Source organism: Phalacrocorax carbo, chromosome 11 (genome assembly GCF_963921805.1).
Source record: "Phalacrocorax carbo chromosome 11, bPhaCar2.1, whole genome shotgun sequence".
NCBI classification, from domain to species: Eukaryota; Metazoa; Chordata; class Aves; order Suliformes; family Phalacrocoracidae; genus Phalacrocorax; species Phalacrocorax carbo.
In genome coordinates, this window is record NC_087523.1 from 16296199 (window position 1) to 16309909 (window position 13711).

Below are 13711 nucleotides of genomic sequence, written 5' to 3' on the forward strand. Positions count from 1 at the left end.
ATTCCTAGCCAAGCACACACCTGCATCCACCTTGTTCAAATTTTGGTAGGGAACAGCATACAAAGAGCAGGGAGAGGAAACTGAACTACACAAAATGAGTCCCAGGAAACTCAGTGTATTAGGGGGACTGTGAATGCTGCAGGCATTGGAGGAAGCACTCTCAGAAAAGCAGGAGAAATTAGCGTCAATGGAATAGAAAGCCTATACAAGCAGGTAAGATGCTCGATCACATACGCTGACATCCCTAAAACAAAAACTCGATGTGCCTGAGGAAGAATTCTGGCTCATCTCACTGAAAAGAAAAACAAGAGCAGAAGTTGTTTTACTGGTGAAAGACAGCTGCCCTTAGTACTGGCTTCCTCAGAAATGAGCCTTCTCAGGGTGGTTAACAGGGTTCGTCCAAGAGAACACGAAGCTCTTTCTCTTGCATATATGCATAACCCAGGTATAGTCCTATTGGGCACCTCCATGAAAGCTGGAGCGTGGACATCAAAAGCTGTTCCACAGCCCAGGCAAGAACAAGAAAACACAGACTGTTTTCAACAGCCAACAAAGACTTGGCCCAAGGTGTCTCAGCCAAAGCCCGCACAGAAATACTCCTGCAGACTGCAAGGGGCTTCATGTCCTGCATTCACGTGCTTTAGGCAGCAAGAAAAACTAAAACCTTCACTTTATCCAGAATATGCAAAGTTTCAATGCTGGCTGCTCCCTTCACTTTGATCACTGTCTTTTTTGCTATTTACTTGGTAGTAATCAGGAGGTATTTCCCAGAGTATCTATCTCTTAATATAAATGATGTTCAGTTGAGGTGAAGGGACTTTGTTAATAGACAAGATTATACTTTTAATTTTACAGGAGTTCTTGCAGTGGCTGTGTGCACAGGAAGGCAAACCTGACAGGGATCATCTTGCTCATTCCACTTCTCTAGGGGCCGGTGGATCTCACACACAGAAGAGATGCAAATAACACATGCAGATTTCCAAAGGCAGTGATACCACTCCTTCAAATTGTTACCACATGCAACTATCACAGCAATCTAACACTTACACAGCAAAGTAATTTCTACAGGGCAAATCCGTATTTTTATGTAGAGACTTTCTGAGCTCTAGGATGAATTCTATGACCTAGAGTGAATAAAACTTTTTACAGATCAGAATAAGGTCGTTTGGAAGAGGAGCAGTAAGAGAAGAAAGGCATTACAGTAAAAAGACAGGTGTTTCAGGTGCACTGAATAAGCTACAAGATTTTTAACATTCTCCCTCCTCATCCCTCAGTTAATCTGAAAATGAACTTCAGAAATGCAAATCAGGAGCATATGCAGATGCAAAAACTCTACCTTCTTCAGAGCAGCACAGGGAAAGGACTGGTACCAGGCCAACGAAATAGTTTGCCAACAGTGCTACAAATCTGTGCATCTCTTCCTGAAGACTGACAAAACTGCATGTGCAGAAGAGCAAGAGCCCCATCCCAGAGAGCTCTGTAGCCCTGTCATGCACTTCAAAGTAAATCCTAGAACTTGAATTAAGCTGAAGTCTCTTTGCAAGCAATACCAAAAAAATAATTCTGTTTGCTGTTCTGAACAGCAGGGCTGGCCAACTGATCGCCTGGCTCTCTTTCACTTGGACTAGCATCCACACTCCATTATTTCTCAGCAGAATACACATTTTGCATGACAGGTAAAACACCACAAGATGTCAGTCCCAAAATCAACAAGAGAAACTGGAAAGCTAGAGAGAAACAGTTCAGGTGAGATCAGTTTGGTACAAGCCACAGCATCATCTGGCAACCACTGCAGTCATGCAAAACAATAATATTAAAAATACGGCAAATTTTACAAAACCAAATCCTGCTTACACTATCCCTGATTTATAAACAGCCCTGGTGAAGGAATCAGCCTTTCAGTGGTAATTTTTTCTGCCCGAATGAACAGACTATCTGAATACAAGGGTCGTGTTTGCCTTTTTTGCCACCATAACCTGTATTTTGCATGAACATGTACAGTTTTCTTTCCCTCTCCTTTTTTCTTTCAAAAATCCCATTTAAACATAGATCAATGTGAAGTAATCTCTATAAAAGCACTACCTATTGATATTCAGTTAAAACGAGACATTTCCTCATTGTCCCAGGGCAGCAAGTCATCAAAGCTTATTACACTGCATACATCTGATGGAGCAAACATTCACCCCTGGGATTTCATTATAGTGCGATTAAATTGCTTAATTACAACCGACATAAATGACTAAGAGTACCTTCAGAGGGAAGGTAGCATTTATGCATGCCAACTTTTTCCAGATATTTAGAAGTGTGTAATACAAAGGAAGAAAATAATGATATTTTTTTAAAAAAATCAAGCCAACCTTGTGTGGTTCATATCATCTTCATCACTGCTGCTGACTTCATCGCTTGATGAGGAATAGTCTGCTGCTTTTAATAATGAGTTGGCGCTGTCCTTTCCCCTAGCAAAGGAGCCTGGACTCTGAGTAAAGAAAACTCAGTTGATTTTTTTTTTCTCTCATGGGCTAAACAGCATGTGCAGTATTTTACTGTCCCAGCAAATACAGTTATTGTCAATTCCACACCAAAAAAGTTGATGCTTTCGTTGGTCCATCACCAGTGGGTATTTCACACAGGAAAGTGACCTAAGCCAAAACACCTGATTTTCCTAAAAGTGAAAGGCGACTAACTTTAGTCAGTACATTATTTTGAATCTCAAACGTTTATGAGTCAATCTTCGCACTTTGCTGGAGCACAGAAGTACTTCCTTTTTCGCATAAGAGCAGCAGTGCTCTGCACCAGGGCGAAAGGATTACACCGGCTTGAGTTTCATTCCAGCCCTGGAGTACCCTGAGGCTTGCGGGGCCGTGCCTGAGCTCAGGCTCTGCCTGTGCAGGCTGGGTACGAAGCACCTTTGGGCTGGAAAGGCAAGACCAACACAGCCATGGCTCACACCCACAGGGCAGTCGGACACCCCAGTCCTACGGGAGCTTGTATACGGGCCTCCCACATTATTGGCCACGGCCTAAATGCAGAGTTTTCTTCGAACCTCTGGTCCCTGACAAGCCGCGGGGGGCTGGGGACTCCAGCAAACTGCGGATGTCCCCTGCTGCCCTGCTCTGCAACCCCTGGAGCCACCCAGGCCTGCCTGAGAAGTTTTAAAATGCCAAGCATCCCACATACGAGCTCCTGCACAGGGCACCGTGAGCTCCAGTTGCCTGACAGGCATCCCTCTCCTCCCTCCCAAAACACCACTAAGGAAAAGAAGTGCCTCAGTAAATAAGACACAGGAGCAGCAATCACCCTTTCCATCAGCAGCATGTCAGCAAATGGAGAGCCAGGACAGTCTTGAGTGTGTCACAGCCTGGTAGCGCGTATTCTGGACTTCTGGGTTGCATGACAAGTGATCGATGACTTCTTGAAATATTAAAGACATACCCTTCCTTTCTAAAGATTTATCATCAGGCAGGTTCAGGAAAACTGAACTCTCTGCTGACAACCTGAGCTGGACACAAGTCAGACCTGGGCCGAAAGCTGATGAGATACATTAATGCGGCAGTAAGCTTGAGCCAGCCCCACACAGCCTCTCGGATGGACTCATTAGCTAGCAAACTCGAGCACCAACAGTGGAGCTGTCTGCATAGACATGCCTTAGTGAAAAGTATGAACAAATAAAAAATATAAGCAGATTTAAAAGAACCTACTGCAATCTGAAAAAGTTTCCCATCCAGGCCAGACTTCTTATGCAGCTGCAAGTGGTTCTGGGACAAAGGGTTCTCTGCCTTGGCCGGTCCTGGATTCCCTGAAAACAAAATTTTCCTTTTTAAATGCACGGGCAGCAGAGTGAGAGAAGAGACCAGTAAAGTCAAGCACATATAGTTACCACTCAAAGCAGACACCAGCCTCTGCTGACAAACTTCTTTTTTCTCTTTGTTGCAAAGGGAAATCTTTTCGCTCATTTCCCAGTGGTTCTGGATGCCACAATATTATGTATATAAATAGATCCTGGTGCAGTTTAATGCTGCAAGAGTGAGACAAGCAGACCAAAACCTTGACAGCATACTCCCACTACGCACCAGCAACAGATCCATGGACTGGAAGGCAGCTTGCAAGGGAAAAGGATGAGGGCATGCTAATCCTTTCCTCTGATCCTCATCTTGAGGAGAGACAGCTCATCATATCAGCAACTGCTGGATATATTCCAGCACTGAAGGTGCCCCCCAGCTATAATCCTGTGACTGCAGACAGAGGTCAGGGAGAGGGAACAGGAGCCTAGGCCCCTGATGCGCATTTTCACGAGCAAAAGTCACGGTCCCAAAATGTGGCCTTCATAAAACTGTTGCACAAAAACAGTCTTAAGGATCTGATTCTCTAAACCCAACTGGGCTGGGGGCAAACAGCTGCACTAAACTTCATTCATGAGCAGGGGGTCAAGCTAAAAGCAGAAGAGGATTCACCACTTTCCATGGCAGCACAAGGAGAACCATCTTCCAGTTCCTACTTCCCTTGGGGCACACGGAGCATCACTTCTCAGCTCCCACTTCCACTCCACACTGTGGGGAAGTAGGTAATAACAGACCACATTTTTGCGGAGAGAACTGGCCTCTGCCGCGGGCCAACTCAGTGTCGGGTGGCACCTCATGACACTCTGCCCAAGGTCAGCAAGGAAGCTGTGGCACTCTGCTTCCCTCCCAGGCGGCTTGGAGACCTACACTTGCCACCACGCTTGCACGGCTATTGAATACCCAAGCAAACAGGACTGGAGGAGCTGGAGTCCGTGTCCATGTGCTGATGCCTTGTTAGGAGGGATGCTTGCAAGTAAATAAGTGAATCTTCCCTTCAGTGCCCCCACTGCCCACAAAGCTACCTGGGAAAAGCAAAAGCAGCCTTGGAGAGATGCTGTCTCTGTACATAATTCCTGATGCAAGTGAAGGGAGGGAAAGCAGATGTGCCCTCACCCCGCCACTGGGACACAGTAGCCAGCTCAATGTCTATCTCGTTCAGCAATTTCTCCCATTACTATCCCACTGCTACCAACAGGACCCCTTGCAAGTTAAGTGAGGGGAATTCAAGCTCACACAAATCAGGATTTCTATCTGGTAATTTAGATAGCTTTATCACAACGGCTTCATATATTCATGCATTTTGCAAAGCTTTTAAGATTCAAAATTCCTTATTGGTCAATGAGTACCAAAGCAACTCAGCAGAAGTATTAGCTTCAAAGTATTTATAGCCCTTTCCTGCCCAATTCATTATCCCTGTGGGTTTGAGAAAGCAACAAACTCTTTCTGGAACACCATATGCCAGGACTAGCTGTAATTTAATGACACTTAAGAACCCAAGGAGACAGTTTAAACCACAAGGGTGGTTTTCTATTCTTTCCATTGCTGGTGAGGTTTTCATTTCCCCATGCCAAAATAGCACAGGAGTTACACATCACACAGACCTTGCAAAGTTGAGCTGGGCTGTTGCACATTGTTCATCTCTATGCTGTTATTCAAACACAAAATGACATAAGAGCAAAAAGAAACAAAACCCAAGCAGTTTAAAGCGTGCTTTGGATTTCTCTTGAAGCAAAGCTTCCTATTGTGTGCAGTTAGTGAAAGCAGAACTGGCTTGATTGTGTAAGTGTAATAAATAAGCAATTTGTTCTTAATTTATCAAGGGCTTGCAAATTAACGACGTGAGCCTCAGTTTAAAAATAAATGACCTCAACAGCTCACTGGTGTGGTTTCAGAACAATTTTAGCATCCACCCTGCTTTGCATTGGGTGTGATTCCCCACGTCCCCATCTTTAGCAGCTAACCTGGATGCAAAGCATTGTAACACACCACTGCTTTGAAAGAAGCTACACAAGAAATTGCCCTACAGTTGACCCACAGAAATTGCCCTTAGGAATAATAGAGGAATAAAGCTGTCCACTTCTGTTCCATGTCCCCATCTGCCAGAATCTCAGGTCGTGCCTCCTCAGGAACCAGAGTCTGCACTGCAAAAAAACCTGCACAACCATGAGCAAGCCCGCTGCGTTCCTACACCGCTACCAGCGAAACCAAGATAGCTTACAAAGTTGCACTTTGCTTAAAGTGGATGAGACTATCTCTACCTTTTAACTTCTTTTGCCTTTTTTTTTTTGTTCAGTTCCACTACCTTTCTGCAAATAAAAGAATATTGGAGGAATGTTTCATAAGGGGCTGTACAGAGCCTTACGCTTCCTTCAGCCAGTACATTATTAGAGTGCAGAAATATTAGTGTACAGCAACTGCTCATCTGTATCATCTTATCACTAGGCAATGCAAAAAAGCAGCATACGGTTATGCAAAAAAATGCCAATGGGTGCACATTAGTATTGAATTACATCTGCACGTCTGTAATGGCTCTGCTGAGTTTCAATGGTGTCAGTAAGCGTAACAGAAGTTATTTTTTTCAATTCTTAATTGAAGCAATTCAAATTTTCTATACAGATATATGTTCACGTCACTTTTTCACTCAAAAGAGGAAGTGTTTATATTTTAGCAGCATGGAACCATAAAATCCAGAGGGCTTTCAAAAGCCTATCATTAGAAGACATCACTGAACAAAACCCATCCCATTTGCAGTGCAGCACTTGACATACTGCAGAAGCTCGTTTCATGTGACAGGAATTTTGCACGTTTTGACTGATGAATCTTTGACTTAGGAATCACCTGAGGTGGACTGGCTGCTCTGATGAGATCCCATCTCCCACTGCTTGCTGCCAGGAGCGCTGCTGCTGCTGTTTAACTTCAGAGCATGTCCCCCAGGGGATGACTGATGAGTGTTACTAAATAGAAAGACAAAAAGCAGATCAGACTATCTTGTATACAGGAACACAGACTGGAACAGACCTCCTAGGCCACTGAATCGAGTTCCTTGCTGTTACTGCATGATGTAATACTGATAAACACAAACTTTATATTCATTGCTCCTCCAAGCAGGGCCACCTAGTAGTGACAGAAGAACATGGAGGGGACAGCTTCCTCTGGGCAGTCATTCTGGGAGATTACAGAGATTCCCTGATATTACAAAATATCCTACTATATGTACTTCTCCCTTGGCCTCTTCAGATCTGTGTCACTCCTGATTCCAAAATCTCATGGCTTTTACAAATAATGAAACCTGCTCCAGTACCCTCCCAGGAGATATATCATCACCCACTTATCAACGGAGAAAGGAACACAGTTCCTTTGGACAGTGAAACAAACTTGTGAAGTAAAACCGCAGCTCACCCAGAAAACCAGGCACAGAAGCCACTCACTTGTAACACTGTGGTTTACTTACCTGTTTCTTTTCCACTTTGCCTCCTATAATTCCTCAGTAGAGAGCAGTTAGGGCTTGACTTCACTCAAAAGTTATTTCAGATGATGTTTCTGACTCTGGCTCATCAGAAGTGCTGCACATTATTTTGTTATGTCAGCTAAATCTACTTCCCTTCCAAATCTCTCCAACTCTCATTTCCCACAGCATTATGTTCCCTGATTAGTCATCCTTTGGGGGATACCCTTTATCGCTGAGCTCTCTGCATCCTTGGTCTTTTCTCCTGGGATATGAAAAAGTACACTAGCCTTAAGGGCAGACTGCCAAAACAGTCAAGATACACCTACAGACAGCGTATTTGCCTGTTCAAGCTACTACCAGGCAAAACAAAGCTACAGGCACAAGCTTCACAAGCTACAATTATAAGTGCCTATACAGGGAGTTAGGGCCAGACCCTCGCTCACCAAAGTATCCGGGCATCTAACTCCCCTTGGAAACCAATGGAGCCAGTGCTGACGTAGAGCATCTGCAAGAGCATCCAGGCAGCCCTGACCAGCACCACTCCCACCTGCCATCATCCGTGCCAATAGGCTTGGATCTCAAGGAACCTGCACCTCCAGCAGCCACCCACTCCAATGTGGCGGGGAAGTAAAGCGTCACCAAATCACAAGAAGTTAAATGACTTCACAACGTGCTGCCCGTTAACTGGGAAATGGACACACAGCTTGCATGCAACCCACTCGGGCATGCCACATGGGCTGAACCACATGAAACAACTCATTGCAGATGGAACAGCACTTATGTATTAAAAATACTGCTTTCCACCAGAAGACAGAACTAGCTTGCGTGAAAAGGAGGAGGCTTGTTTCTCTTTAAATCGCTTATGTCAATCATTAAAAGGAAGCTGGCTCAGACACTTCCTTCACATTTAAGATCAGGAAGTTTGGTTAGTTATTTTTGTGGACAAACTGACTCAAAAGACAAAATAATTGTAACTGCTATTAAATGAGATATGAACCCATGTCAGTGTTGGTGTTACTGAGGTTATGGTTTTGTTTTTAATAAATTGGCTTTAGTTTTCCTAGTGACAATAAATCAGCATTAGTATAAACATAAAACACTTAAAACCTTACCTTGAAAGGCACCTCTGATGGCCAGGCTGATCCCTGCTGTAAAATTTAGAGGTTGTCCTTTCTGGAACCTTAAGGATTTAATCAAATGTTTTAAGGTTGCTACTGGTATTTTAGACTCAGTTAATAAACCTAATGCTTACCCTGTATCAATGCAAAAAATAAGACTAGCCAACATAAATGAATACAACTTCAGTGGGACCTGTGGAGAGGCCTTCCATGATATCAGTACTGGAAGCTGCAAGTCAGCAGCACGTGCTTCCAATTTGCTCCAAGCCTGTGCAATCTACCAGGGTGCAGACTGCAAGTGGTTTGCACCTTTCCCTAGAGTCAGCATTATTTTTGGTCAATATTTAAAGCAGACAGGGAAGAGCATCTGCAGTCACTTAATGCAGCTTTCCCTAGGTGGTGGATTACCTTATGTTGCTACCAAAGGGCTGGGGGAAGAGACACCCCGCCACCACCACCTGTGAAGTAATAAAAACAAATACGTACACGCGCGTGCACATACATACACATCCCCACACAAATATTCTTGTACTTGTTCTGAGAAATTCTCTAAAAGAGAAATACACCATCACCTGAAGTACACAAACTAATGAGCTTTTCTGCAACAAGCCAGATTTTTCACAGAAAGGGCAGCTACAGATAGTTGGTCTAATAAAAGCAGCGTATCTGCATTCACTGATCCCGCCGATATTATATACATATGCACAAACTCAGAGCACTGACCTGCTTATAAATTCGTACCTTCTTTCTAGATTACTGAGACCCAGTTAATGTACAAGCAATGAGATTTTCCACTGGGTTTCATGAAGCCCGGAGGATGGGTACTACACAGTGCAGGGGAACTGAGTGGAGTGCTATTAACCACCAACAGTGCCAAACACCCTGAGTTTCACATACCTTTGGGGGTGGTTCTTCGTTTGGACTCATGCTCCAGAATACATCATCCTGCACAGGACTGAGTGGTGCCGTCACCATATCTGACAGTGAACTGCTGTGGTACACATCCTTACTAGCCCGGAAATTTTCACACTTGAAACAAATGAAATACATGTTGAATTGTACTTCCCTGCCTCTATAACAGGTCCCAGTCTCAACAGGTGTCAATGGTTCTGTTTGGGAGATCAAATTTTTAGTAAACGTACAAGCAGGATTGTATTTGGATACAGCCCTACTCATCTTATTCCCTGTGAAGTTATTCCCTTCCAGCATATTAGCACGTTAGGCACAAATATTGCAAGGTGAAAGGTACAATAAACAGAAATAGTAAATACATCTATGTTGTACATATATCTCCCCTTCTTAAATCTAGGGAGAAGCTAACAGGTCATTGGTGATGCACAGCAAGCTAGTTAACTGGATGATGCAGGAATTACTGTTGAGTAAGTATATTTCATTCAAACCTGAGCAACACTTCCATTTCAGAATTTAGGTAGTATGATCCCTGGGGGAACCCACCTCCCCAAGTTAGACGTTGACTTCCAAACTAGTCTTTGCAAGCCCACCACCAACCTAGAGTCAATGGAGACAAACCACCAGCTGGAAGCACTTTCAACTCTCCAGTGATTATGAGGGTGCCCTGGCCCTCCTCTGTAACAGAATTTCAATTACTTGAAAGAAGGAAAAAAAAAAAAAAATCAAACTTGAGGATGCAGTAAGAAAGAAATAAGAAACTATACTCAGACTACACCTCATGGGTAGTCACGTCCAGGTGCTCCCATTGCAAATTAGGGTATCAAATTAGAACATTAGGATAGCAAATGCCCTAATCATGGCCATGGGCAGAGGGAGGGGAAGAAAACAAATCACTTCCTTACAAAGTCTTCATTCCAAGAGAACAACAAACAAGCAGTGTAAAACTCAAGTTACGATACTCAAAATTTGGTCCTCTGATTCTTTCTGTATTTAAAGGAAGAAAGAAAAAAAAAATTCTAAAAGAAGGTAAGGTCCCTTAATTTCTACATGCTAATGATCTATTACACCAGCATCTTCCAAAGGGGAAGAAAGGCAGAGATGTAAAAATGTCAACCAAAGGCACTGATCCTCCCTGAAATGTGAGATCCTCTTGGACACGAGACTGGGACAGAACACACAGAAACAGTGTGTGAGTGGGGCCCATCTTGAGGGATTGCTATGCTTGGACCAATTTGATGTTACAGAAACAGGGGAAAAAAATATTAGAGAAATGCCTGAAGCTATACCACTTTCTGCTTTATCTTGTCAGACCTCCCATGCAAAGCAACACCAGGGCTCTCCACATACACCCGCAGCTGGCAGGAACACCACAGGCCGGTGTCCTTCCCGCATCGGGAGGGAGCCCGTGCCCTGGCACGCTAACACACCTCTTCCTCAAACGCACGGCAAGGCCAACATCCCCACCACTTGCAGGCCTAAGAAAGAGGCCGGCAATTTTTGCCTGTGTCAAAGTTCAAACTGTTGTGTCCTGACTGAGTTACTGCAACTCAGATCAGAGGCAGCTGCAGCTCAGTTTCCCCAAAGAATGACTCAGATGAATATTTTATTGATTTATCAGCCCAAGTGTACAAAATTCTCCAGTTCCCCAGTCTTAAAAAGTAAAACACAGTTACTGAGAACTGCACACAGCTTTTCAATAATATGGTATGATTGTAAACTCCCTATAATGCTACAAGACTAATTATTTAATAGGAACAACATTCAAAAATCACTTAAATATTGACGGGTAGTAAATCTAAAGATAGTTAAAAATGCCAATCATCCATTCAAACAACTCAACACAACCTCCCTGACCAGCATGGCAAAGTCAACTGTTGAAAAACAGTCCTGAGAAGTTCACCTAGTTAAATATTCAGGTGCTTTTTCTGTCTTTTTGGGACAATATGCTCTGTTGACTCCCTTTAGAGAAAAACAGCTTCTTCAGCAGTTACAACAACTCATAATCCATGTCCTTTCATTTTGTCAAAATTACTTTTTTGTCTAACATGATTGTCACTAATAGTAGTTTTTAGTTAACCAGAATTATTTCAACAGCGAAGTGTTCCCCTGGAATGATTCAGCGTGGGTACAGGAATAGGTTTTATAGCAAGTGTATTATTATCAGAATATAGGAAGATTTTTTTTTCCTTGCAACTTTTTCAAGAAGATACTTACATTTCTTCCTAAATTCCAGCTTTTGAGTCCTGCAGACTATCAGCAAATTATTTGTGCTTAAGAGCACGGGTGAGCTATGCTGAGTCATGACATAAGTGACTGGATGAATCCAAACTCTGCAGACGGTACCTACACACTTTCCTTAGGAAGAGAGAGACCAGTACACCGGTTCCTTGTAAAGCCAAGAAGTGACGCCTGCTTTTGGGATGATTTCCATAGGACCTACAAGACCTCGCAATTCCACAGCAAGCCAAAAATGTCTCACATAATCCCCAAAGTCATAGTTTGATATTTCCCTTAAGTTTTAGAGATAAAATAATTTGTACTGGGGCCAAATTTTCAAAAAAAAACCCCACCTAACAATGATTTTAAACTACTCAGACTTGAGTCTTAAATTGTTTTAATTTAAAGAATATTTGAAAGAACAGCAGCTCCTCTCATGCATGGAAAGCACTGGTAGACCGAGTGTTACCTACTCCTTGTCTTCAAACCAGAAATGCACACCTAACAGAGCTCAGGAAAAGGACTCTCTGCTTCCTGAAATTATAACATAAGGTGATAGGGTACAAAAGACTGATTACTAGAGTTAGTTTAAGAAGATTTAGGAGCAAGAATTTTTAAAAAGTCAGGCCGCACTGCTTTTCGGAGGAAGCCTAAGTTACGAATTTGAACTGAATCTGCATACAGGGGGTAGATAAGCGCAACTGTCGTTACAAAACGGCATAAGTAGAAGGATTTTCTTAAACTTCTGAGCAGATCTGCTCTGGGATACTGGGTCAATCCATGACCTAATGCACAGCTAGTTCTTCTAATATTATTAGCTTTCTTGTTCTGTTTCAGCCACATTCCTCCAGACAATAGAGGAGATCTAGCTAGCAAATCCTACAGGAAAAGCATAGAGCCAATTAAAAAACACAAGTTCATTTCAGATGTGAGCTAAATTCCTCTGCTAGTCAGGCAGCAGGAGACGCTGGGCAGAGAAACAGACTCAGTGGCTTCGTTCAAGAAGTCTCTGTGAAATTCTGCAGGGGTCCCAGAATGGCTCATCCCACACCATCACAACCAGAGCGCTAGGTCTGCTGCGGCACTGCAGCAGACAAACCAGGAACAAAACAGGTGGAAATGGTACACTCTGATCTGGTAATATCTCACGCTTCCCTTTCCAGACAGATAGGATACAAGACACTGAGAAATCATGCTCCCTGCACCTCAGGGGCTGTGTTAAGATTTCTAGAGAAATAATTTTGAGAGAGATTTGGGCAACCAGGATGTGCCAAAAAATCTCACAGAATATGACAGTTTAAAATAAGAAGTCATTTTTGTCTGAGCAGAGCAGTGATGACAGATGATCCCTCTCTGACAAACCTGGCTGGAAGTTCTTCAGCATAGACATCTGTGATGAATTCAGCTTGCATTTTAATTCCTCAGTTCACTTTTATTTTAAATCAACAAGGCACCCACGTATCAAACTTCACAAGTATATTGCTGTGAGTCTTTTAATCTCCAGGTGTCTAACCGGCCCATCACTCATGTTGCCTTAACACTTCATACAGTTAATGCAGGCAGCTTATCCAAACATGCCGCTATTAGCATCAACAGCTGCTGCCAACCAGCAAAAGGAAACACAACCCTTCAGAGGATTTATAAATTACCCACTGAAGTTCATCTGGTCTCCATGCTAACACAGCAGGTAAAGACTGCAGATTGGCTTCTCCCTGTCCACATAGCCTCTAATCACCTGAAGCAGTGACTGGCGAGTGGGGAACAGGGCAGCTACCAGCAGAGAGTGAAATCACACGGTAACAACTGTGTATCACTTACTGCTATTATGCTTAAGTAACACCATCACTTTAAACAGCATAAAATTTTTATAGTGCAGTTTCCATCATGGAATGTGAAAGAGGTTGGTAAATACCGCTTCAGTCCTCACCACTCCCCTCGGCAGCTGGGAGAGGTACTACCAAACAGAGAAGCACCGACAGGGCAAAGGAATGAAGTGACTTGTCCGAGGTGACACCGCCAGCCTGGAACATAGCTCCTTTCATCCCAGGAGTACCATTTTAACAGGGCAGGACTATCCTCTATACAGCCACTGTGCTCCTGCAGAATCCCAAATGCCCTGCAATAAACTGTGGACTCTCCCACTTCTATTGCAGGGCTGAAATATTTGCCTCAAGGAA

The 13711-nt window shown here is 43.4% G+C and overlaps 1 protein-coding gene across 2 annotated transcripts in view; it reads right to left on the reverse strand.

The window, feature by feature from the left end:
- The window catches only part of NRK (Nik related kinase), a 104712-nt gene that overhangs the window by 25922 nt on the left and 65079 nt on the right, over positions 1 to 13711 (reverse strand). For both annotated transcript variants that reach the window (XM_064463216.1, XM_064463215.1), the window contains 5 exons: positions 9303 to 9434; positions 8400 to 8467; positions 6678 to 6793; positions 3699 to 3796; positions 2358 to 2476 (listed from right to left, as the gene is read on the reverse strand). In XM_064463216.1, the coding sequence (XP_064319286.1) occupies positions 2358 to 2476; positions 3699 to 3796; positions 6678 to 6793; positions 8400 to 8467; positions 9303 to 9434 (533 nt within the window). The remainder of the gene's footprint in view (positions 1 to 2357; positions 2477 to 3698; positions 3797 to 6677; positions 6794 to 8399; positions 8468 to 9302; positions 9435 to 13711) is intronic.